Raw genomic sequence first — 27,449 nt, forward strand, 5'->3', positions numbered from 1 at the left:
CCTACCAGGCTCCACTGTCCATGGAATTCCCCAGGCAAGAATGCTGGTGTGGGTTGCCATTTCCTCCTCCAGGAGATCTTCCCAACCCAGGGATCGAACCCATGTCTTATATGTCTCCTGCATTGGAGACTAAGTTGGGGTTCATCCTATGTATGCTCATAGAAGGACTTTCTCTTTTCCTATCTGCTTTGCTCATCTGTTCACCCCATCAGACTTGCGTCTTGAGGGAAAGCTCTTGGTTTTATCACTGTATCTCTAAGAATGAGTGTGTTTCTGATCCATAGTCAGCACTCAAGGACAAATCCAGGTTTTAAGGTACCTGAAGATTTTTGCAATTTCTCTTTAAAGAAAAATATTTAAAATTAAAAATTAGATATAAAAGTGAATGAAAAAATAAATCATACAAATGACCAATTTTAAACGATTAATATTACAAATGTCACAGAGTCTAGAAAAACAGCATTTTTCCCATTATCTGCCTATTATACTTCTATAATATTTTTTCTTATATTTTTGTTAGTGTATTCATTCATATGACCTTTTCTAATATTTTCTATACATATAGTGGAAAGATAAAGTCTTTCCTTAAATTTTGATGAGCGTACATATTGATAGAAAGGCTAGGTAAGCATACAACATTATATACCCACATACACACTCATTGTGGTATTGCTATAAGTTTGTGCCCTACAAACAAATATTATCATAAGTTCTATTTTACATGATTTTCATTTAAAAGTTTACTGCATTTACAATTATAAAAATTGTATGCACTACATTATAAAAGTGTTTTGAGAGAAATTACATCAATTAGAAGTGATTCTTTTAAGTTTTGTCTTCTGTTGCCTGAAATAGTTTTCCACAACTCACCTTTTGCTATTGTACATTTTGAATCTTGTTTCACCTCTACTACCCACACAGTTTCAGTGTTAGAGGACTTAGGATATGTTTATGTCGCGATAGTGCCTCTGGTCCTGTATCTTAGGTGTAATGCTTGGTGAGTTGCCCAATGAACAAACTGAAATTAAAGCAGTAACATCTATTTGGAGAAACTGACAACCACATAAATACATCCCACTAAAAATCCAAGCTAAAATCCACACCACACATTTCCCAGCATGTCCTAAAGGGCCTCCAGTAACTCCAATACCAGCTGACTCTTGTAAGGTGATGGAGGGAAAATCCAAGTGAAAAGAGCTTGTGGTCTTAATTGTGCAGTTTAAACATTTGCTTTTGTAAATTTCATAACCACCACCAAGTGATCACATTCCTGAACTCACCTTGGAAGAGACCATGCCAATGAGGTGCCTTGAAGCTTTGGTTTCACCAGCCTCACAGTAAATATGCTTCTAACATACTCATTAAATGAGGAACTGATCAGTCCTTGAAAGGTAAATAAATGAAAATTCAGGAGTCATTGATTTATGGCTTTAAGCTAATTTTTCATAGAGTTTGCAAAGCATTTGAATGAATGCAAGTGTACCTGGTGCCCTGCCTCCATTGAGGCAAACTTTGTCTATGAAAAATTAGCTTAAAGCCATAAATCAATGACCCCTGAATTTTCATTTATTTACTTTTCAAGTACTGATCCATTCCTAGATGTCATCTGCTCTTACATTCTGAACTCATAATAATGAATTTCTGAATACTGGGTTCTAAGATTGCATTAGGAAGTCTATAAAAAGGTTGAATTTTAGAGTTTTAAGGATCTTAGAGATTCGAATTTAGCACAGTCATCTTCATTTGTTCATTCAGTTTTTCTTGAAGACATTTAAAGAGTATCTATGGCAGAAGCATATTTACTGTGAAGCTGATGAAGCCAAAGCTTCAAGGCACCTCATTGGCATAGTCATTTCCAATGTGAATTCAGGAATGTGATCACTTGGTGTATGGGGCTTCCCTAGTGGCTCAGATGGTAAGGAGTCTGCCTGCAGTGCAGGGGACCCAGGTTTGACCCCTGGGTTGGGAAGATCCCATGGAGAAGGGAATGGCTACCCACCCCAGTATTCTTGTCTGGAAAATTCCATGAACAGAGGAGCCTGGTGGGCTATAGTCCATAGGGTCACAAAGAGTCTGACCCCACTGAGCGACTAACACTTTTTTTTTCATATGAATATGAATATATATATATATATATATATATATATATAATAGGTTTGTATTGGCCCAACTTTATTTTAGGGGTCTCTAATAACATTTATACTATCTTATACCTTTGCAAGCTGTTTATTAATAGAGGGATTCTAGCTGGATGAACATTCTACTACCTCAACTATCACCACCAATACTATAGATAAATAGTTTCTAGATAAATGAAGTACTTTACCTGACATGATTCTGATGCCTTCTCCCACTGAGGATAGTGATTATTGAAAAAATATGACTAGCCCAGCTTTCCCCTTGAGGGCTATTAGAGAAATTATTTTCTTAAATAGCATTATTAGATAAACCCATAAGTCAGTGATAAACTCTACTGGCCCCAATAAGATTTTATCCCCAGAGAAATATCCTGAACAGTCCACCCTCTGGATAGGTAGTAGGGTGTAAGGCCTGCTTTGGTCATAGTACAAGGGCTGGACACATCTGGTAGCCATCTAGCATTCCTTTGGGGAGATTAATTCTCCAGGCCTTCAAGCTGGAGGGAACAACTGGCTTCCTACTCTTTTTGCTTTCATATTCTCTGGGCTTTCTGGCAAAAAGGCCTTTAATGGAGATTCCTCCCCAAAACAATAAGACTCAATTGGGAACTTTACTTGTCTTATTCTAGTTTATTTTTCTAGCTTTTTTCTCACAGGAGAAGGTTTTCAAAAGAGAAAGTGCTGATCAATCTTGAGGGATAGTCTGGGGTGAACCCAGCAGAAAGAATCTGTACTGATTTAACTTTGGTAGGTTAAACTGAGCCAGAACAAATTAAGGTGAGCAGCCTTGGTCTCCGCTGCAGTTGGTAGGGGTTAGAGTGCTTCTAGGAGGCAGCTACCTTTGTGGCAGGAAAGTTCAACAACCCTCAGCTAATGCTGAAATGGGGCTTATGGACATCCTGTCTACCCATAAACAATCTTCTCCTCCAGGACTCCAGTCAGAGCAGGCCAACCTCAGGGTACCTTCCTTCCCCCTCCCTCAAGTCAGAACTGCCTTGGACATTTCATTTTATCTTATTTACTTGTATAGAGTTTTTAGCAAACAGGTATAAGATAATCACTTTTATGACTTCTACACCCTCTCAGGGGCAGCTTGGTTTTAAAACAAACCACCTGGGGTGAATGGGTCCCTTGATATTTTCTCTCCTAGCCACCAGGATATACAAAACTAAAAAAACAAACAAACAAAAAAAAAACAATCTATGCTACTCTATTAGTGAAATAAGTCAGAAAGAGAAGGACAAATACATATATTTGGATTCACTTATACTGATGAATCTAAAACAGTCAAATCCATAGAAGCAGTGTGGAAAGGGAGTTGTCAGGGGTTGGGGGAGGGGAAACAGGGCATTATTAATAAACAGGGTATTAGTCAAAGGGAAAGTTGAAGTTACGCAAGATGAGTAAATCTTTGAGTTCTACTTACAGCACAGTGCCTGTAGTTCACAGTACTGTATTATATACTTTGCTAAGAGGGCAGATGTTATGTCATAGTTGTTTATAATAATAGAGTGGGAGGAAAGTTCTGGAAGTCATGGATGGTTTTATAGCATAGATTGTGATGACAGTTTCATGGTGTGTATTTATTTTCAGTCTCATCAGGTTGCATACATAAATTATTACAGCTTTTTGTATGTATAAAAAAATAAAGCTAAGAAAAGTCAAACGACTGTATTTAGACATGCTGCTGCTACTGCTAAGTCGCTTCAGTTGTGTCCGACTCTGTGCGACCCCATAGACGGCAGCCTGCCAGGCTCCCCGGTCCCTGGGATTCTCCAGGCAAGAACACTGGAGTGGGTTGCCATTTCCTTCTCCTATGCATGAAAGTGAAAAGTGAAAGTGAAGTCGCTCAGTCGTGTCCGACTCTTAGCGACCCCATGGACTGCAGCCTACCAGGCTCCTCCATCCATGGGATTTTCCAGGCAAGAGTACTGGAGTGGGGTGCCATTGCCTTCTCCGGTATTTAGACATAATTCAAAGTAAATCTTAAGGACCTTTGGTTTCCAGATTTCAGTGACGTCTGTGTAATGACTACAAAATATTTGTTTCCCCATAGTTTGAATTATACTTGTTTTTGATCAGCGTCGTTTTTGCAAGCGGGTTCGCCGGGGAGCAGTATGTATTAATAACACGGAGTATGAGAAATATCAAAGTACATCTGGGTTAGGGTCAGTTACCCCACAGATAGTAAGCCAGCCGAACCAGAAAAGAGTTGTTGACAGACCTGGACAGCACCTACGGCGCCATGGAGTGTGAGAAATATCAAAGCACATCTGGGTTAAGGTAAGTTACCCCACAGACAGTAAGCCAGCCGAACCAGAAAGGACCTGTTGACATACCTGAACCGGCACTTATGGCGCCCTCAACTTCTGAGACGGCCACGGGGTAGCTGCAACTTCTTCAGCCCTGGGAAACTGTTTAAAGAATTACTGTTCGTTAGCTGAAAGGCAGCCTAGGGCACTCTGGTACCGCAGTTTAGTTCATGAGTTTCTTTCAAACTTTAATTCATGAACTTGTTTCAAAAGTCTGAAAACCGTTCCTTGCACTGACTGGACGATAGAAAAACAAATCAGTAATAGAAAAAATTGAGAGAAAAGACAAATGGGCTGGCAGGCTGAGCTCTTTTGGGCGGGAAGCCCGGAGCCCGGCGTTGCTGGGTGGTGCGTCCCCCCGGATCTCAGGCCCATACCGAGAACGGGGACCGGCCAGCGGCAGCGGCTGGGCCCGGGCTCGGGGCGGAGCCGCGGCCTCTGGCTCCTCCTGGGGGCGGGCGGCCCGGGGGTGGAGGGAGGAGCCGCCTCAGAGCACGAGAAGGAGTAGTGCTGGCAGCCCGTCGCGCCCGCGCTTCTACCGCCCGGGATGGACTGAGCCGCGCCGGCCGCCCGCGCCGAGTAGCTCCTGCCCTCGCCGGGTCCCACGGCCCCGGACCGGGCTCCGGACACCGCCTCACGCGTTCCCAGCGGACGGCCTCGGACCGGCTGCCGCGCCGGGGAGATGTCCGGCGGCCGGAGAAGGGGCGGCGCCCCCTGGCATAGCTTTTCCCGATTCTTTGCTCCCCGAAGCCCTTCCAGGGACAAGGAAGAGGAAGAGGAGGAGAGGCCAGGGACAAGCCAGCCGCCCGCGCCGGGCCGGGACGCTGCCAGGTGGGAGCCGCGGGGGTCGTCGGGGGCCCCGCGCCGACTCAGGACGGGGGGTTCCTGGCCCCGGTGCCCGCAGCCGGCCGCTGTCGGCCAGGCTGAGCTTCTCACTTTCTGTTCTCCTTCTTCCATTGCTGAAGTTTTTTCCTTCTTTCTCAGTTCCCGCGCCGCATCACTTGGTCTGTAAATCCTGGTGAAGTCCGTGGCCAGCGGCCGGGCCAGCCCGCGGGGCCCTCAGCCCCCCATCTCCCGTCCCCAGACGCGGTTCGGTTCCCGTCCCACACTCGCGTCTGCTCTAAGTTCTCCGGCAGAAGCGACTCCCCCGGCGTCCTGCCGGCGGTAATGAGCAAGAGTAGTGAGCCCAGCCGTCCGCCAGGGCGAGGAGGGCGCGATCCGAAAAACCACTCCAATAGGAAAGGTAACGCTTTGGAGCGCCACCCGCTCGGCTGGGATTTTGCCGTCTTAATCGTAGTTTCTCAAAGTAATTTTTTTTTTTTTTTTTTTTAAGAATGATGATGCTGAGTTCCCAAGACCCCATTAAAATGTCAAACCGTTGCTAGTCTTATTTACCATTGCCTGACATTTAAATGATGCCACCCTTCTTTCCCAAATCTCGGAGAAAACATCTGCCTCAAGATCCCAGATGGATTCCGGAAACCTGGACTCGAGCTGTCTTGGTTTCTGTAATAATAAAAACGTGCCCCCTTTTTGCAGTTTTTTCTCCTTCCTCCACCTGCTGCTGTAAAATCGAGCTTTTTGAAAAATTCATGACTAATAAAAATACCTGTTCCGGAGTCTTTTCATCTGTCCTGAGGGAGGAAGAGGGGTTAAGTGATATACAACTCGCTGTTTAAAACTTTTGCTGGCTAGAGAGGCTTATTGCTGCCTCTTCCCCCACATTGCACTAGAAGATCTCTCGTGATTGGAAGGACGCTCTCCTGAAAGCTGTGTTTACTTCAGTCGTTAAAGGCTTCCTGGAGAGCTTCAAAGAAAACTGGATAGGAAACAGAACTGTAACTGATTGAGCTGCTTCCATCAGTATTCATTCCTGTCGTGTGATTGGATCCTGGGCATTTACGTGTTCCTCAGTTTCCCTGCTTGTGAAGCATTTGCATTATATGACCCTCTTAACAAAACTGCCACATCTTTCCAAGAAGGTTCCTATTACAACTAAAAGACTTCTTCTGTGAGGCTTCAGCTATTATTGCCCTCTTAAGAGAGAATTTAAAATTCAGACTTACATAGTAGTTAAAAATAGTTTTGAAGTCTGACAGGGCTCAACCAGAATGTCAGAATTCTGGTGTAGGCAGACAGCCCTTGGTGCCTGCCGTCACTGTAACAGCACTGACAATCTGGGATGATAATATGGAAACAGTATTTAAGAGAAACCTGAAGTAGACTCGAAACTAGCCTTGAGTCAGGATTAGAAGGGCCAATTTCATGTTCCTATCAGAATTGTCCTGAAAGCTTGCCGCCTCCCTGCCCTATTTTGGCTTTTTGGCCACTTCTCAAATCTAATCTCTTTTTCTTTCTGGTGCTAGCCACTCCCGCAACTTGTCTGTCTGCTTACCACTTCTCCATTCTCCTTATCTCCAGAGAGGCACAGACTGCTGCTTTTTGACAATCATAATTTTAATTGTGCTTATATGAACTCTTAATTTTGTCCTTCATCCATTTTAGAACTTGCCAGATGTTAAGGGGATAGCGGATAATCTTTTGTGTGGGTGTTTTACCTTTTAAATGAGCTTAAATCTTTTCTTTTCAAGGACATAAACACAAAGCCTTTATTGAAAGTTTAATGAAACAAATGGAAATGCTTAGTAGTACCAAATGTCCTAGTAACACAACACCCTGGTGTTAACAAGATTGGAAACAGAATTGTGATTTGTCACTGTGATCTTATTTCAAAATGTAAGAGTATTTTGGCTGTTTCTTTTAGAGGCAGTAAAAACTGGTTTTAGTGGGAGCGTGGTTTACCTTTTGTACTGGTGATTTTAGATGCAGGGGAGTCTGTTCAGACATGGGACTGGGTGTGATAGGAATGTAAAGATGACTGAGAAAAAGGCTGTTTCAAGGAACTGGGAGAAGCTGAGGAGACCACTTGAAAACAGTCATCCTAGTACCTATGACGTGTCTTGTTTAGTTGTTAAGTCGTGTCCAACTCCTTGCAACCCCATGTAGCCTGCCAGGCTCCTCTGTCCATGGGATTTCCCAGGCAGGAACACTGGAGTGGGTTGCCATGGTGTGTCTGGCACATTACAATTAACAGAATACTTTAAAAAATACTACACCTGAGGTTGGACAGACATGTATGATCAGTATTCTAGTTTTACTATAAAAAACGGCTAAAGAAACATGCCCAGAGTCACATAGCTACTTTTCAGTTAAAAACAAGTTTGTGCAGTACCTGCAACTCAGAGGCCACTTAACATTTATTAAGGATTAATGTCTGCATCCTGACTTTTTCTTGTACTCGAAGTGCATTCTCTCAAACTTGAGTTGTACAGTCTCGTTTTCTGCACTCCCAGTGTTGACTTACATGAGTTTCATGATGTAACTTGTGTAGGTAAAAATACAAATGGGACATAAATTCCTTAAGAACAGAATTCCTTAACAATTCCTTAAGAACAGAATTGAAAATTAAACACAGACATAACCACAAGACCAATAAAAATAAAATTTACAGCATTATCCTGGCAGCTGTTTTTTGGCTACTCACAAAATGCATATGGTACCAACTAGAAAAAAAACAAAGTTTTTGAGGAGTTGCCATGACTGTACCACTGTGTACCATGCCATGATTCAGGTTTTCCAATATTTCTCCACTTGAATCACAGGAAAACTTTTGCTTTTACGGTGTGCTGTAAGATATTTGGACATCATTTGCTGTGAACACGTCATTTATATACTGTGTTCTATGCTGTTCTCATTAACCTGCAGCAGTTAAAAGTCTGTTTGCATCAACACTGTTACGTATGTGAATTCAGGTGTTGGCAGTTGAATTGCTTGTTAATACTCTTTATCTTCGGTGGTTGACCACATCCAGAAAGTGCTTATATTAATTTGTTTTTAATTGTATAGAAATGAAAACTGCAGTTGAATTCAATTCACAGCTGTAACGTTTAGCCCGGTTTATGAGTGTGCAATGAATGGGCTCAGCAAAAGTGATAGGGGAGAGCCAGGAGGGCTTCATGGGGGAGGTGGTTTTATCTGGGCCTTCACTGATGGTGTTTTCCACAGGTAGAGAACTTAGCCAGGAAGATGGAAATAGGGGACGGGTCTTCTAGGCTGAGCAAAGGCCTGGGATTATGATCTCTTGAAGGTTGTATACATCAGTGCGGGCAGAGTGAAAGAGGCGTTAAGAAAATTAGATTTAGCACTGGGTCATAAAGAGTGTTTGGTCTCAATTTAGAGAATTTTTGTGAAGCCCCGTTCAACAGGTACTGCTAAACTGTGAAATTCAGAGGATATCTGCCTTCTAATTTTCCTTGCTTTGAGAAAATGATCTCTCAATTTTGTTTCTTTGCTGTATCACACATGATAGTGAGGCAAGAACAGCATTTAACAAAAGCCGACTGTGCACTCCTTTGGGCTGGGTACTTTTACTTATATCGTCTTTTTAAACATCACCCTCAGCCTGGAATGTTGGTATGCTTAAAATTCTGACAACTGAGGAAACTGAGGATAAGATAATTCCCAGAGGTGGCATCTTGGAAGGAACAATTTTTTGCTGAACTGGACTCTCCTGTCCTTCGTAGGACATTTGGCATCTGTGGCCCTGCCCACTAATTACCAGGAGCATCCCCTGCAGTCATTGGGAGAACCCAGAACACCTTTCCCAAGGTGGGCGGGAGGGAGAGCACTCCCAGGGGAGAACAATTTATCCCAAATCATAACTGGGATAAGTTTCAGGGGTGAGATTTGAGACTGGGTCTCTCTGACTCAGAAACTCTGATTCTTTTTACACAGCATTTTGCTCACCAACCTTCTGAACTGTGCTTCTTCAAAATACATCTGAATATGTAATTTAGTTGGACCTTTCCTTCCTTTGTTCCAGAATGGGTAATAGTGTGGACTGTTTCACATATACTCTTTTTGACTGTTCCTTTGAGTGTCCCAATGTAGTGCCATTGATAGAAGGTAAGACAGGATCACTAGACCCAAGGAGCAGGGGCTGTGTCTCATTTATCTTTTTGTCCTCTGTACCTAGCTCAGGTGAGGGAGTGAATCTCTGTTGATGGATCATTAAAACGCTTATTAGTGGCTTTTCACGAATACACTTTTCACTAAAACACTTATTAGTGGCTTTTCACAGGGTAATACACTCCTGCCCTTAAAGTGGGCATTTTTGAGACATGGTAGGGGGTGGGTACCATAAAGTTCTCTAGAGAGTGTTTGGCTCTTGATTTAAAGTTCAGAGACTATTTGCTTTTCACCATGGCGGAGTGTGGCTGATAAATGGGTTGAGCCATGATACTAGTGAGCTGAAGTGTAGGAGATAGTTTCATCAAATGTTAATAGTGCCTCTGATACCAGCTGTTATGTTAAATGTTGACCATGGCATCATTTATGTAAGAAAAAGGAGTTTTGTGCTCTGAATTTTCATGGTAATTACATTTCAAATAGTGATTTGAAAGCACTGTATAAAATAATCAGTAATAGTTTGGTGGAATAAGATACCTATGTGGTGTTGAAGGGCAACATCTGAGGCTCATGCCTGCAGCAACAAAGATGACTGGAAAATTCCAGAAGTCCTCAGCTGTGAGTATTTTGTGAGAATCTTGAGCTTCCAGGTTAATGGAAAACACAGAACCTACTTTTGGCAATGAAGTAGAAATATAGACTGTTTTAGGGTATTGAAACCATACTTTTTTTCAAGTGAGAATCTGTCTTTTGGGTTTAACAGGGTGTCTGCCAGATGTCTAACTTGATTCTGTTTCTTGCTGAGGACATTTCCTTGAAAACGAACTCGATTGTACACTCTAAATGTGTGTTGAGTTGCAAGTGTACCTCAAATTGATCTGCAATAAACTTAATCACAATTTCTAACTTTTTTGAAGCAAACATTTCACCTCAGTGGAGAATATGTAAAAAAGGGTAATAGTGAATTTTATAAAGAAGAAAACAATTTTCCTTCAAAGTATTACCAGAGTTCTGATGAAGTACACTTGTGTGCACATATACCAAAAATGCCAGTGCAGCTCCGATAACTATAAAACAGATTGACGTACATTCAAACTCAGGAAGGTAATCCAGACTGTCTACTGAAGAGAGAGGATTAGCATGAAGTAAAAGTTCAAGAAGTCATGTTTATCTTGAGCCTGTCCGTTCCAGAAATTTGACTGCTGTGTGTTGAGGATATTGCTAAGGTGTGGGATACAAAGATGAATAAAAGACTGAAACTGCCCTCAAATAGCTCTTACATTAGTGGAGGAGATAAACCTGCACGTCTCTGTTTTCCAGATGAACTCATAATAAGCCAAACGTGCATTTGGTGTGTGTGACTTGTGTGGTTCAGAACACACTCACTGTTTCATGAGTGTCACACATTGTATGAGGACTTTGAACGGGCTTTCAAAGTATCTTCTCCCTCTCTTCTCTCTGAGCATGGTTTGATGAGCATCCTTTGCCGAGGCAGACTTGTGGGGAGATGGTGTAGGAGCTGTACCAGCAGGGTGAGTGGACATGATTTCCCTCGGTCCCTCCTGCTGCTCCTTGACCCAGCAAGTCTTAGATGGAGGCAGAAAATCACATTCTTGCAAAAAATCGTCATTCCAAGTGAGTGGACATCCTTATACAGAATGGTTGGGTGTTGACAGAGAAACAAATTGGTTTTGTGACTAGAAATAATTTGTTGTGTGGCAGTCGTGAATGCCAAGTACTGGTACGGCTCCAGCAGGGTTATCCCTCAGTGTTTAACCCCTGGGGGTATTTAACTGGAAATATGCCAAAGCAGTGAAACAACCAAAATTTGCTTTAGTTGTTTAGTCAAGTGTTCCTTTGTGCCTGACAGATTAGTGATGACAAAACTAAACCACCCTTAATTGAGGCCCTAGTAAGATCCAAGCCCTGTGCTTGGGGTTTTCAATCTATACAACCACCTAATACTCAGAGCAACCTTATGAGACAGGAATCTTTACTCCATTTTACAGACACATAATTTAAGGCTTGGAGAGGTCCAATAGCTAATCAAAAGTCTCACAGATCTTGTGGTAGAGTGAGGAGTCATTCTCCTTCCTGAATTCAAAACCTACAGCATTCTGTGACTGCTGCTTCTGCTCAACTTGGGAAAAAGACCCAAACAGAAGGCAGGGCTTAGAAAATGTTTTGAGTGCAGATAAGACCATGGCCTGCAGATGGCCTGGGTCAGTGCTCAGTACAATAAAGAACTGATGCTCCTGGCAGTTGAGAGAGGAAATTATATATACTTTATAAATTTATATTTAAACACATAAAAAGGCTTAGTCTCCTAAAAAGATACAAATTAAGCCTATAGCAAGGTACCATATTCCACCTGTCTGATAATCAAAACTTGAGTTCAGTGTAGGTATACAGGAGCTCTGGTACACTGCTAGCGGGAGTGTAAATCGAGACACCAGTTTGGAGGCAAGTTTGATGAACTCTATCAACATCATACATTCACATACCCTGATTTAACAGTTCCCTTTTAGAAATTCCACTGGATGTATACAGCTTGCAAAACAAGCCCAAAGTTGACACTACAAATTTAGTCATTGCAGTGTTGTTTTAATTAGCAAGAGATGAAGATTAAAATGAAGTCTTATCAATAGTGGACTAATTGGTAGATCACCATGTATCCCATGTAGTGGACTATTACGTGGCTGTCAAAAAGAATGATAAAGCTTTTTGTATACTGATAAGAAAAATACATTTAAAAATCTTTTTAAAACAAGATACAAACCACTGTGTATAGTACGCTCCCATTTGCATTTGAAAATGGGGGAGTATGGAAAAAGTCTGTTCCTACTGTTGTGTTAACTGTTTGGGAAGGATGAGAGACTGGGTGAAGGAATGAAGAATAGGAGGGAGACTTCTTCATTTTAGACCTTTTTATACTTAAATAATTATATGAATTACCTATTTCAGAAAACTGGTTATGACCTAGTGAATACCTTTGTATAAAAGAGGATAAAAGAATTTATGATCCTGTGTTGGCAAAAATTCTCCAAAGGAAAAATGAACTCCATTCACTTGTTCAAGTGAGAAAAGTTATGATCGAGGCTACAAATAAATGGAATATTTATAATGCCGAATAATTGGATATTTAGATACTTTCTGCAGGTATGAGGGAGGTATATGTATTTTTAATCTGCAACGTGAAACTGGGTAGAGTTAATAGAGCCTCAAAAATACCAACTCATTTTTGTGAGATCACCTAAATCATCCACTTCGAGTAGCCATGTGACTCTGAGCCAAAATATTCTCGCAGTCTTTGATTATAAAGGAAAGGAGATGGCCCTCATAGCTAAGGTCTCTTCCAGCTTTAGAATGCCAGCCAAAACTCCGTAGGGTAACAGGTGTATGCAGGATAGGTTAGGAAGACTTTTATTTTACTGGAAAGATCACATGAAAATGCTTTGGGTATTTCCTCTGTGTGTTCCTAACATTTTCATCGTTTGATTTGAAAAGCTCACCAATGTTTTTAACAAGAATCCCTTTGGTACCACTTATGCCAGGCACTGTGCTAACCTCTGGGAATCCAGTGCAGCATGGCATTGGTTCAAAACACTCCTGCAGTTTTTGTGGGGAAGGCAGACATAGCACAAATCTTCCTTCCCTTCTTAAAATAAGTACCAGCGTGTCTCACGGGCTGTGGAGTATTTGACAGGGGTGGGCCCACTCTTAGAGGAAACTGTTTTAATCTCCTTCAGTCTGTTCCTTCTGATCTTTCTGTACACGTGTCTATTTACTACTCTTGATTTGTAAACTTTAGACAATCTATATTGGTTTCTGGTGATGGTAGATGAAGATTGAGCTATTTTGTATCTCTTTCCACTTCTCTTTATTCATTCAGCCAAAATAAGTGTTATAATTAGGGGATTAAATCAAAAGTCAACTTTTCCATGTATATAAAATACAGCTGTTTAGAATAGCACAACTTACTTTTGAAGGAGCATCATCCCCTTTTAAAGGACATCTCTTATTTGTCCTTTATGATAAATAGCACAAATGACAGAAATAACATGAAAATGGTATTTGAATGCTCTCATGAGTACTCATTTTATGTGATAGCTACATGATATGTTAGAAATTTCTGCTTTACTCTTTATATTAAAATTTATACAAAATATGGATATGACCTGCAGGTCATAATTTTTTTTCTGTAACTGCTGTGCTTATAACAAGGAATGAAATTCTTTGAATTTTATATTTTGATAACTGGGAACAGGTAGCGTGAGATGTAAACTCTTAACCTTTTATCGTCTTTGCTGTCAAAGTACTAAAAAGCATACCCTGGCTGGACAGGTGTTCTTGCCTGGAGAATCCCAGGGACCGGGGAGCCTGGTAGGCTGCCGTCTATGGGGTCGCACAGAGTCGGACACGACTGATGTGACTTAGCAGCAGCAGCAGCAGCTGGACAGGTGGCATTGTGCTATATTAATCAAAGCTGAAAATGTGTGTGGTAATCAGTTTAATTGTTCCATTGTTCTATTAGAGGTAGGTAAATAAGATCTTATTTGGCAATGTTACATTTATTATGATATGAAGAAATTGCTATTATGTACTATTTGTACTATTAGTATTTAGCTGTTTGTCTTCTCTAGGTTCATTGCTTGCATTTTTTCACTGACTTGTTTTTACTTGCTTTTTAGAATCAACTACAATACTTTGGGATTTTGTTTGTTTTGCTTGCCTTTGAATAGTAATATACACTCTTCTAAAACAGGTATGAAATTAAAGAAAAATCAAAAAGGAAAAAAAGCACAACTCATACATAACTACCCAGAGACAAGTGCTATTCTGCTAGATCACTTCTGATACGTGTGTCTACATGTATACATATTTTTAGAAAAAGTAAAAGTCTTCTTCAGGATTTTGAAACTTGATTTTTTTTTCCCACTTAACATTGGTACTTTATCATTGTATACAATAGTACATATACTCTTAGAAATAATCAAAATAATTTAATTTTAATCTTTTGAAAGATCTTAGTTGGGTCATCACTTTTCAGAATCTAGTGTGAATGTCTTAATGTGTCTCTGTTTACAGAGGGTTTGTATTCTGATGGGAAAGTTATATAGATTTATATATAACGTGCTTTGTAGTAAAATAAAGTGAGATGAGGGAAGAGGACGTGACAGAAGTAGTGAGTGTGGAGTAAGGTATAGAGAGGATGCTCATGAGGCCTATCTGCTGGGTGACACCTGACCCAAGACCTACGTGATACTTGAATTAATATGAATGAATGTTAATCGTTCAGTGATGTCCAACTTTATGTGACCCCATGGACTGTAGCCCACCAGGCTCTTCTGTCCATGGGATTTCCCAGGCAAGAATATTGGAGTGGATTGCCATTTCCTTCTCCAGGAAATCTTGGAAGATCAGGAAGTGAGCAAATCAGAGCAAAGGACTTTCCAGGCAGAGGGAAAAGCATGTTTCAAGATCCTGGAGCAGGCTCATGTTGGCACAGGTATCAGAACAGGCAGAAACAACAGAATGGAAAGGAGTCAGGGGCCAGATGAGGTCAGCCTTGGTCAGGAGTTGAGATGATAAGATTACTTTTTAAGAAAACTATCACTTGAGCATGGGTTTGTATGTGTGTATGTATTTGTATCCTCTTAAGTAGTTTTTCAGCTTGTTGGTCTCAGAAGACTTGACAGAGGAGGAAGGGCCTGAGTTGGAGGTGAGGTCAACCTTGGTCAGCCACTGGGAAGGTCCAGGCTCACCTGTTCTGGGGTCTCCAGAGCTCCTCTCTCAGGTGGTGTGTCAAGTGGTACACGAATGAGTGTCCCATTCTAGACTGCAGCTAGAGTACTGCTTTGAGTTCATGTCACAGTAAAAGATCAGGGTATTGATCCTTGTGAGGTTTGTCACAACTGTTCAGAATCTGAGGGGTTTGAGGAAGAGGACTTTGGGATAATACAGCAGTTGCTGATGTCACGTGTAGATGGACAGCTCAGGTCACGTCAAACCGCCTGAGATTCTCACTTTGTAGCCTGTGATTGAACTGTAATTATGGCTCTCGTTTTGGGAACAAGTGATAGGAACAGGAAGTAAATCAGCTTCCAGGTAGATAGAAAAATTATAGGAGAGGGTTGACATTATGGGGAAAGAACTGTCAGAAGCTCTAAGACGGCAAAGCCATGGAGCTTCATGATCATATCTATTACCCTCCTCCCTGCTCCTAGTTTCTCTCCAAAGAGGTCTGACATTGAGACACCAGATGTTTGGGCTAAAATGCATGCTGTTTGACTGTCTTAAAAGTGCAGCTTTTACTTACCTTTTAATTTGAAACCCAGAAATAGCCATAACCACCTGTTTTATATTCTGCTAATGGTCATTAAAAAAAATACAAGTACTACTCTACTGCTGGCAGTCACTGTTTATGAATGGACAGTTTTCCAGATGGTTGTTTGGAAATTGTCAGTGTGGAACTCTGTTTTTATCCCTGCAGAAGCAAGGTTGGAGATGCTGGGTGGGGCTCCAGGCCAGTAGATGAAAGTCAGTTTAATCTGTAATGTACTGTACCTTCAGTTGGGATTCCCTGGTGGCTCAGACAGTGAAGAATCTGCCTGCAGTGCGGGAGATCTGGGTTCAGCCCCAAGGTTGGGAAAATCTCCTGGAGGATGGCATGGCAACCCACTCCAGTATTCTTGCTTGGAGAATCCCCATGGATAGAGGAGCCTAACAGGCTATAATCTGTGGGGTCACAAAGAGTTGGACACGACTGAGCAACTAACCACAACCACACAGTACCTTCAGTACAACAGTGAGCAAAGAGAACTCTAGAGCTTGTCTAGTGAAGATGTGTTTCAAGAAAAGATCCCCAAGGTAATGTAGATGCCCCATGGCATGAGAAGGCCCTTTGGAGGGTATGGGGGTAAAGTTCAACCTATATTTCAGCACTTGAGTGGCCATGAGAGGGAGAAATCCAAGGGAATAGAGAACAGGCCCCTTGGTGGCCTCAGTCACTTTGAAGTCAGGGACAGTAGAAGTTCTGTCTCCTTGTTGTCATGCCCTAATATTTTAACTGAATTGGCTTCTTGATCACAGTCTTTCTCTTTCTTTACCACAAAAGCCTCAAGATTCATCTGACTTTTCCTCTTTCTACTCACTCTGCTTATTGGAGGGTCATATGTGATTTTAGATCTGGCAGAGGGCTGGTCTGATCCTTTCAATGTACGTGATTGAAAAAGGAATATCCAGAAAGGGGCATTTTGACTGAAGAGCCTTTTGTCCATAACATGCCATCCCTGAAACAGACCTCTGTCCATTTTGAGTTTTTGCAGAGCTTTTCACTTCTGGTAACAGCAAGAAACAGAGTGGGTTGGGAAGAGATCCCCTCCTTGTTCCATAGTCTTTTTCATTTAGTCCTCCAAGGCTTTACTGAAGTGATGTGGACCAGGCTGCCAGAACTAGCAGGGTTTTATGTTAGTGAGGGAAGAGAGAAACAGATTAACCTGTATTCTCATTCCCTGTCCTCAGCAACATAGCTGAGGACTATAGACCACCCCTTCTAGGATGAAAGTGAAAACCCAGAGTGGGAAAGAGAGGAGGCAGAGAAGAGAAGTCCTCAGCACAGGCCCCTAGGAATGGTGGCAAGTTCCTGGGGGTAGTGGGTTGGGGGTCCTGCTTATAGATAAGGCCATGCCCAAACCAGGCATGTGTATTCCATCACTCAGTCGTGTCCAACTCTCTGCAGGCACATGGACTGTAGCCCATCAGGCTCCTCTGTCCTTGGGATTTCCCAGGCAAGAATGTTGGAGCAGATTTCCGGTTCCTTCTCCAGGGGAATTGTCCTTACCCAGGGATCAAACCTGCGTCTCCTGCGCTGCAGGAGGATTCTTTACCTACTGAGCCACTGGGGAAGCCCCAAACAAGGCACCACCTTCTATGAAGTCACCTTGAGTTTGAGAATGCTCAGAATTATGGCCATGATGTTACCAGTACCAGAGATTGCCTCCTTTCTGGAAATAGCAAGAAATCACAGACTCGGGAATCCACTGAAAAGTGGGCTGGCCTTTGGAAGACAGTTATGGAAGCTGTATTCGGTTCTTCAATATTTCCAGATTTTTCTGATGCAGCCACCATAACAGTGTGTGAGAGAAACGGCAGAGTAAGAGATGGTACTCAGCTGCCTTGTTGCAGGAGGGGGAGGAGTGAAGAACTTTGTCTTCCTCACGCTACCTCCACCCACATCCGTTCCTGCATGACTATCCAGTGACCGTCTAGGAAGGGGCATTCTCACCACTTGAGGGACTGACTCTGGAAGAGGCCAAGCAGCATCCCTTGGGTTTCAGTCTGTGGTAAACACTCAAAGAGGGGATTTTTTTTCCCGTCCCACTGGACTTTGCATACCCTGCATGCTCATTCAGGCAACAGCTCTTCACTAGGACCATCTCTGCTGAACATCAGTGTTGGAAAATGGGTGCTATTTTACAGGAGTGAGCTTTCAAAATAATTGATACCTATCCTTTAATTATCACCATATAACACATTTAAATAATGGATATCCCTCCAACCAGATCATTGTTTTCTCTGTGCAACATTCAGTTGCTGGTTTCAGCTCAGTAAAGAGGCTCTCACGCTGTTGTTTATCAAGAACGTGATCAGAGAACGGCCTGCATTTGAACAACCCAGGGAAGGGGGCGCCGGTTGTGGAAAATGTGGATTCCTGGGCCCCACTCCAGCTGGAATCCTTGACTGTCAGGCCCCCACATCTGTTTAATAAACAACTGTGCAGGTGATTATGGTGCCTCTAGAGAGGGATTCTTAGGGAAAGAGGGCCAGGGCGTTGTCTGATGTGTTCACTGCTTGTTTTCTAGTATGTACCAAGAACAGCGTCTGGCACCTAAAAAGTGCAAGGACATGTCTGGTGACTGAGTTCTTGGACCTAGTTTTCTCCTCCTTACTTTCTGTGAGTTGGGGAATCTTGTTAGAATTTGATTAAAAGTAATAGTGTAAGATATTTTAAGTGAGAGGATAGGGACTCTCTGTGTAAATTATTTGAGCTTTAGAATGTAAAAATGCCTTCTTTTTTTATGGCCCAGGGGGTTTGTTTTATTTTATGTCTGGCATAAAGTAAGTGGATTTTTAATGGCTATACATTGGATTCCTGGTTTTCAGCTATGGTCTAAATAAGGCTGCATCAAAAATGAGGAGCTTCTGTATCACTTTGACCTTGACGCTTATCTAGATTTAATTTCCTGAGTTGTGTTAGCTAAGTTAGATGAGGATGTTAAAATTCAAGGTAGTCTTATTTGTGCCCACGTGTGATCATGATGCCTGCCCCCTCACCCCCTCCCTTGAGCAGAATGTGTACTTTCTAAAAATACTGCTATTGAAATACTCCCAGGTCCCAAAGGGGATTAAATTGTGAGAGAACAATAGAAAAGGCTTGTCTTTCTTAAGATTTGAGATCATCTGAATTTGAAAAGTTTTTCTTTCTCTTGTATTTTATTTTTGAGTCTGAGAGTACCAGTCCAAGCCTTTTGAGACTTTTCTGTTAATAGTTCTTCTTTTCCTTTTCTTTCTTTCTTTTTCTTTTTTTTAAAATCTAGGCTGACATCTAAATATCCAGTGTTTCAGGTATCTTTATGAACCCTGTCCTAATTTTTGTGTGTTTGGTTTATAAGTCAGTTGAAAATACCTCTGTTCCTATTGAGTAATTGTCTCCCAGCCCGACTTCTCTCTTTTATATCTTTTGAGAAAAATTGTTGCTGGATGAGAGTGGATGGTACATTCTTTCAAGAGACTTACATACTAATGTGTCATTAAGGAAAAAGGACTACTGTGTATTATTATATTGTTCTTAGTGGCACAGTGTTTTCTGATTATGCAGACACAAACAGAATGTTTGATAGCAGTTATTTTTACAGTCCATCTGACAAACCATACTTGAGTGCCTTCACAGTGCCAAGCACGATGCTAGGCTTTGGGATACAGCCATGAATGATACGGTCCCTGGGTTATATGAGTTCAAATCTAGTTAGACAAATGGACAACCAACCAGCCATTATGGTAATTACTATCAGGAATGTATGAGGGGTATCACTCTGTGCAGTGGGGGCACAAAAATTACAGGTTAACATAGAAATCAATTGGGAAGGATTAGGAGTTGGACAGGGTGGGGAAGGGTGTTGCAGGCAGGAGGAGAAAGTAGTTTGCTGGTATGTGAATTTGGTGTGTTCTGAGAATGGGTTCTAGGTGACAGGTGTATCTGCAACCAGGTCATGAAGAACTTTCTATAGTTACACTAAGGACTCTTCATTTCATTCATCAGCTGATGGAGAATCACTGAAGGAGTTTTTGAGCAGAAGAGTATCATGGTCAGATTAATGATCACTGTGTCTAAGAAGAATGGATTGAACCAGAGCCATCCGGAGGATGTCAGAGACAAATGGAGAAAGGACTCCAGACATCCAGGAAGGACATGGGGAAAGCTTTAACTGAAGCACTGATTTTTCTACTTAATCCAGAATTTTAAAATGTTGTTTGTTTTAAAACTTGACACATTTTAAAATTTTGGTTTAGCCATAAGATTCATGAAAGATAAACCTTAGGATATAAATTTCAACAAGTTTTACAAAGTGTCAAATATTAACTGCTGTTGGTGATTTCAGCTTTAAATTCTTCAGTTGTTTGCGCAATGCAGAATGCTTATGTTCTGACTTAAAACTTTTTTTTTTTTTGGCATTTTGTGTGTGTTTACAGTGTGGAAATAATTATAGCTACTTGAAAATCCTAACTTCTGCCTTAAATCCCATGGACCCTGAGCTGCATTTTCTGCAGAGCTTTTGTACTGGGAAAGACACTTTTTACTGTTTTCATATACAATTTCAGTAAGGCAGTGAGCTTATAGTGTTAGTCGTTCAGTCATGTCGGACTCTCTGTGACCCCAGGGGCTGAAGCTTGCTAGGCTCCTCTGTCCACGGAATTCTCCAGGCATGAATACTGAAGTGAGTTGCCATTTCATTCTCCAAGCTTATAGAATACCCTGTGAACACTCTAAATAAATATACTTTCAGAAATCTTGAACTAGGATACTAAATTGTCTATTATATATTTAGATAGATTATATTTATAAATTAACTAGATTCAAAATAGACTGTAGTTAGAAAATACACTTATCAAATCACCAAGGTTAGTAGTATTCATGGTTATACCCCAAATGTTTATATCATGCTCTTTTTATGTGTATTTTGCCAGTCTCTTTTTTTTGATTTGAGCTTAGATAGACAAGTATTGAATTTAATTAAAAAAAAAAACTGAATTATAAATAACCCTGTGGCAAAAGATAAGCCTAGTAAAACAGGAAAAAACAAAGATAACCCACTCACATTTAAAATGTTAACCATTTAAGACATTATTTTATAGACATGTCCATGTAATATGGGTTACAATTCTGACTTGTACATTTTTTTTTCTACTTTGTCCCTATTTTTCCCTATGGAGTTTTCATATGTTAAACACATAGCTTATGTATTTATTTACATGCTTAATTTTTCTTACTGGCATTTGAGCATGGCCATATCTTTTCTGTCCTTGTATTCCTGCATAGAGTCCGAGACTGAATGAAATTTGAATCCATTGTATTTTCCAGGTGTTCATCATCTATTTTTTCCTTCTTTTTTTTTAAATCATTGTCATTTGTTGCCTGGATAGTCTGCTCAATTGTACTGGATTGTATGGATAGAAAATCTTAAGTAGCACAAATTGTGTCCTTGCTTAGTATCCTAATGGGAGCTGTGGAACCCCCCTTCCCACTCCCTCTCCTGCCAGTCACCACGATTCCATCCATGTGTTTTTCCTCACCCAGCCGTTCTCCTGCCTGAAGGCTTCCCAGTGCTAGCAGAACAAAGGTCACATTCTGTGATGGGTCAGACGGGTTCTTCTTGGTCTGGCATCCACTAACCTCTGTTCTCATTCTCATCTCTCCAGGATTATCGCTGCCTGTCACAAGATCCTGTGCTTCAGTCTTATCTTAAAAACAAACAAACAGAACTCGGTGGTGGTGGTGGTTTAGTCGCTAAGTCCTGTCCAGCTCTTGCGACCCCATGGACTGTAGTCTGCCAGGCTCCTCTGTCCATGGGATTTTCCAGGCGAGAATACTGGAGTGGGTTGCCATTTCCTTCTCCAGAGGATCGTCCCAATCCAGGAATCGAACCCACATCTCCTGCATTGCAGGCATATTCTTTATCGACTGAGCTACCCCCCAAATACTGTATCATTATCAACCCCTGCCTTTGTACCTCCTACATGGACACTTGACTGAGCGGGCAAGTCTCTGCCTCTTCCTTCCTCTGTGCTCCGTGCCACTTCATTCATTCAGCAGTTATGAATGAGTTGTACTTGTACCAGACTGTATTATTAGTTTGTTTTTCAGTCTCCCCTACTAGACCTTGTTTTACGAAGATCCTGACCTACTTGTTCTTAAATCCTCAAGGCCATGCACGATTCCTAGTTCATGGTAGAGTGCCACAGTAATCTTTAGAGTGAAGCTGCTCAATTTGTCTCAGATTATGAAAGTATGAAAACAAAATAACGTGTTGACGTAAAGAGTTAATTATCTAGATCTAAAATGTATATGTACCTAATAGGCAAAATAGGTTATTATGACATCTTATAAGATATCTGTGAAGGTATTCCAGACAAGACAGTTAAAAGTGACTATCTGGAAAATCAGATTTTTAAGGCACCATCTGGGACACACTTGTGTGTACTTAGTCGTTCAGTTGTGTCTGACTCTTTTTGACTCCATGGATTATATAGCCTGCCAGGCTCCTTTGTCCATGACGATTCTGCAGGCAAGAATACTGGAGTGGGTTGCCCTGCCCTCCTCCAGAGAATCTTCCCAACCCAGGGATCAAACCCAGGTCTCCCACATTGCAGGCATATTCTTTACTGTCGGAGCCACCACGGAAGCCCAAGAACATACTTGGGATTAGATAAACCTACATCTCTCTCTCTCTCTTTTTTTTTTTTTTTTTTTTGCATCTCTTTTAAATATTCCTAGAAATCTCTATATGACCCTGTAAGTTTATAAAAATTTGTTGATTGGAAATATATTTCAAATAACCCTTAGCATAGGATTAAAAAAAGACTGGGCTGTAGAGAACCATAAGATAAATACAGTCAAAAAGAGGGCCATCACTTTCCAAGATTATGATAGTTGTACACTGGTGCTGCTTTGTTCAGGTGCATCGTTGGTGTGATGCTGGTCATAAAACAGAATGGACTCACCAAAATGTCTGGAGCCTGATGAGCATTTTTGAATGTGTGTTTCAAGTGTAGACACTCAAATCAATAGCTTCTTAGTGTAACACTTTGTATGTGAATCTTTGGGGCATTACAGATAAAAAGGACCTTTCAGTTTTTGCATTAAACACAGAAACTGTATGATTTCAGTAATTCTCTTTTAATTTCAAAAAAAACTTTTTTTTTTTTTCCAGTGTTGAAAATGAGCCCATGAGCACAAGTCAGAAAAAGGAAAATATACTTTCATCAGAAGCAGTGAAGGTATAGTTTTAAATTAATATTATTTTATATCAAGCAAATGATTTTTTCTTAATTTCTGCTCGCTCTTCTTTCTGATTCTGTCATCTCATTTCACATTTCAAAAAGAGCATAAAGTCTTATTCCTTATTGGAAACTCTAGCCCAGTTCTGCTGGATATTTGCATCTTGCAGTGGGGTTGGGGGTAGATCATTGAAGAAAGGCTTGATACAGTGCTGCTTTTACCCCAGCTGAGCCACTAACCAGCTGTGAGGTCTTCCACTGAGACATTTAACTTCTCTGTGCCTTGCTTTTCTAATCTGTAAGTTGTGTCATCTAACCTCCACTCTCCCTTTCCCCTAGGAAGTTCTTCAGTTTATGTTGTGTTTACTCAAATGCTCCTGACAATTAAGAGTGCTTCTGAGGGCATAGAAGTTAATGACCTATTTGTACATGGCATTAGTATGTGACATGTTTGTTTAGCTCATAAGTGAACTGGCTTTCTCTGTATCTACAGAACAACCATGAAATCATATATGCTACACTTATATGCAGATCGTTATTGATAAGTGTGGTTAAAAATCTCTGAAAACTGCTAAACCTTATAATACTTCTTTTTCGTCATAAGTGATTTCCTAGAAATTGGATCTTTGTGTTGGTTGGGAGTGTGAGGCTAGGATCAAGTTCTGACAGCTGTTCAACATTCATGGAGTTTGGGCCCAGTTACTTTCTTTTTAAATGACTTGTGACAGTCAGTCAAGGAGAAAGCTTGTCAGGGATTCCCAGGTACATTAGCCTGGTCAGTGGAAGGACCAGAAAGTCAACTGACTCCTTCTTTACTGATAATTCTTCATTACTCTTAAACATTACATGAGGTCCAGAGGCCTTAAAGATGGTAAAGGTAAAACTGTTTTCAGTTTTTATTCCTGCCTTGTCCACCATAGTTAACAATATAAATATTTTTGAAAGAAAAAAAAAATCAGAATCTGATTTTTCTTTTTTACTTTTAAACTTTATTGAAAGAAAAAAATCAGAATCACCTTGCTTCCCTTTCCTTTCTTCTTCCTTTGTGAGTTTGGCTACTAACTCCTGCTCCCTGGGTTTTATAGCACTTCCTGCCTATTCTTTGGCAGCCGGTCATTAGTCAACTCACTGGTTTACCGCTGCATGGACTCTGCAGCTTTCTCTGTCCTGTTCAGTTTTTACATGTCCTGAGTTGCCCAGCTTCAAGATTTTTACTTCTCATTTTATGTGCAGCTTTGCTCTTGAGTTGTCTCACAGGAAGCATGTGTTTTACTTCTGAAATCTCCAACTAAGAGGTTTCTTTATCAACCAGTTGCTGTCATTCCCTGTCTTAGTCCTTCATTGCCTCTGAGCCCACCTTTGAGCTTCAGCAAACCTTCATGCTTTCCCTGCTCTTTTCTCTTCTCCAGGTTGCTACTTGTTTGCCTTCTCAACCTGGAACTGATAGGTATCACTTCAGCTGTTAAGCTCACTGAAAAAAATGTTGGTCTTCAAACTTGGCCCTGAAACTTTAGTTTCTAATAGAACTGCTTTCTATCTGCAGAGATTTACTCCAGAAATTATTCTGGCTTCAGTAAGTGTATATGGTGGGCAGTATAGTGGCTGGGCCTCCATGGTTACCATCTTCTCTATCCATTTTTAATATATTGGTTTGAATGTTCAGGATACTTTCAGTTTGGGATTTGGGCCCCCGAGTAAATAGGGCTTATAGTCATGAAAGTTATTCTCTTATGGTTTGAGGCCTATAGGATTACTTATATCAATACATAGGCAGTCTGGTTAGCCTCTCACTGGTATAGTGGAAGCATTTGGGGCCATGTAAGCTTGTTTGTTTGCTATACTTTCTGGAAACTACTGGTAGGCTTGCTCATCTTTGCTTCACAGACCCAGTTGTGGTGGGACCTACTATTGCCAGGCATCAAAAATATGTATTTTGCATATTATATTCCTCTGTAAGTTATTACATGATATTGGGTATAATTCCCTGTATTATATAGTGAATCCCTGTTGCTTCAATTAAAGAAAAGGAAAAAAGTACATATTTTGATAATATCAATAGTTAGGCCCATACTTTGGGGGACTAAAAAGGTTAGCAATGATATTTATGATCCTGTTATTTTAAATAGTCTCATTTAAAGTTTTCTCACTTGGCAAGTAGCATAAAACATTCATTTGTTTTCTTTCTAATGAATGGTTTTCTGAAACATAGTGCTCCATTGTAAAGTGACATTTCTTGCCACACTTCCATCTTCATAACCTGAATTTTATGATAATGCCTTCCATGATAAGGAAAAATGTGCACCATTTTTCCTCTCCCATGTAAAATGTAACAGATTTATGTACAATAAATGTTTTTATACATTTCTTTTTGCATTTGACCTTGAGATACCAAATCAAGGTGTTGAAGATTGTTTTGTTATAAATTTAAGCTACAAAAAAAAATTGTATTTTCTTAAAGAACTAGAGACTATAGAACCTTTGTATTATTTTTGGACGTAATTAGATTCTTGGTTCTTAAAATATATATGCTATACAAATTTCACTGTTTTGCTAACATTGAAATCTGTTTCTCACATGTGCATCTACCATTCCACTGAAATATAAATTTCTTCTGTATTAATCAGTTTTTATATCTAGCTGGTAAAACTTCCAGATATTTAGTCTGTACTCTATTCAGTTTTTCTTTAGGGAATGTGTATTCTTGTCTTGTAGCCTTAGACTCTTGCTGTGTTCACGTCTATCATTTTAAAGAGAGGGAAGGCATGTTATAACACCCTGCTCCCTTCTGCCTACTTCAGAAACTCTTCATCCCTTCCCACTTTCCAAGGCTCACCCCCTAAATGCCCCCACGGGTGATAGTGGTCTCTAATTTCCTGCCTTCTCCTGGACTTCGCTTTTCACAGTGTTCATTTCTCCATCTTCATTGGATTCTTCTATTTCACTCTTAATATGTAAAATAATATTTTTTTTCTTTCATTGGTCTGATTTCCTTTCAGTCTATCATTTCATTTTATTGCTGCCCTTTACCCAAAGATTCCATATGGAAGTCTGTCATAATCACTGTTTAACTCTTAATGCTTTCTCATCAGACTCTGGTCCCCCTTCCTGGTTTGCTTAGACATGGGAAAACTAGTATTGTGCCTCACATACGTGTCATAGGTGTTCAGGTCAGTTGCTCAGTCGTGTCCGACTCTTTACGACCCCATGGACTGCAGCACGCCCGGCTTCCCTGTCCAACACCAACTCTCAGAGCTTACTCAAACTCATTTCCATTGAGTCAGTGATGCCATCCAACCATCTCATCTTATGATGTCCCCTTCTCCTCCCACCTTCAATCTTGCCCAGCATCAGGGTCTTTTCCAATGAGTCAGTTCTTTGCATCAGATGGCGAAATATTGGAGTTTCAGCTTCAGCATCAGTGCTTCCAAAGAATATACAGGACTGATTTCCTTTCAGATGGACTGACTGGATACCCTTACAGTCCAAGGGACTCACAAGAGTCTTCACACCACAGTCCAAAATCATCAATTCTTTGGCGCTCAGCTTTCTTTATAGTCCAACTCTCACGTCCATATGTAACTACTGGAAAAACCATACCTTTGACTAGACAGACCTTTGCTGGAAAGGTAATGTCTCTGCATTGTAATATGCTGTCTAGGTTGATCACAGCTTTTCTTCCAAGGAGCAAGTGTCTTTTAATTTCATGGCTGCAGTCACCATCTGCAGTGATTCTGGAGCCCCCCAAAATAAAGTCTGTCACTGTTTCCATTGTTTCCCCATCTATTTGCCAAAAGTGATGGGACCAGATACCATGATCTTAGTTTTCTGAATGTTGAGTTAAAGCCAACTTTTTCACTCTCGTCTTTCACTTTCATCAAGAGGCTCTTTAACTCTTCACTTTCTGCCATAAGGGTGGTGTGATCTGCATATCTGAAGTTATTGATATTTCTCCCAGAAATCTTGATTCCGGCTTGTGCTTCATCCAGCCTGGCATTCATATGATGTACTCTGTATATAAGTTAAATAAGCAGGGTGACAATATACAGCCTTGAAGTACTCCTTTCCTGATTTGGAACCAGTCTGTTGTTCCATGTCCAGTTCTAACTGTTGGTTCTTGATCTGCATACAGATTTCTCAGGAGGCAAGTCAGGTGGTCTAGTTTTCCTGTCTCTTGAAGAATTTTTCAGAGTTTGTTGTGATCCACACAGTCAAAGGCTTTGGCGTAGTTAATAAAGGAGAAGTAAATGATTTTCTGGAACTCTCTTACTTTTTCAATGATCCAACGGATGTTGGCAATTTGATCTCTGGTTCCTCTGCCTTTTCTAAATCCAGCTTGAACATCTGGAAGTTCACGGTTCACATATTGCTGAAGCCTGGCTTGGAGAATTTTGAGCATTACTTTACTAGCACGTGAGATGAGTGCAATTGTGCGGTAGTTTGAGCATTCTTTGGCATTGCCTTTCTTTGGGATTGG

General features: G+C 40.9%; 1 protein-coding gene across 1 annotated transcript in view; it reads left to right on the forward strand.

The window, feature by feature from the left end:
- Nucleotides 1-4,939: 4,939 nt before the first annotated feature.
- Nucleotides 4,940-27,449, forward strand: part of CRYBG3 (crystallin beta-gamma domain containing 3) — a 126,340-nt gene continuing 103,830 nt past the window's right edge. The window contains exons 1-2 of the mRNA XM_019966976.2: nucleotides 4,940-5,281; nucleotides 22,909-22,975. Of these exons, the coding sequence (XP_019822535.2) occupies nucleotides 5,133-5,281; nucleotides 22,909-22,975 (216 nt within the window). The 5' untranslated portion in view covers nucleotides 4,940-5,132. The remainder of the gene's footprint in view (nucleotides 5,282-22,908; nucleotides 22,976-27,449) is intronic.

The sequence above is a fragment of the Bos indicus genome, chromosome 1 (genome assembly GCF_029378745.1).
Source record: "Bos indicus isolate NIAB-ARS_2022 breed Sahiwal x Tharparkar chromosome 1, NIAB-ARS_B.indTharparkar_mat_pri_1.0, whole genome shotgun sequence".
NCBI lineage: Eukaryota > Metazoa > Chordata > Mammalia > Artiodactyla > Bovidae > Bos > Bos indicus.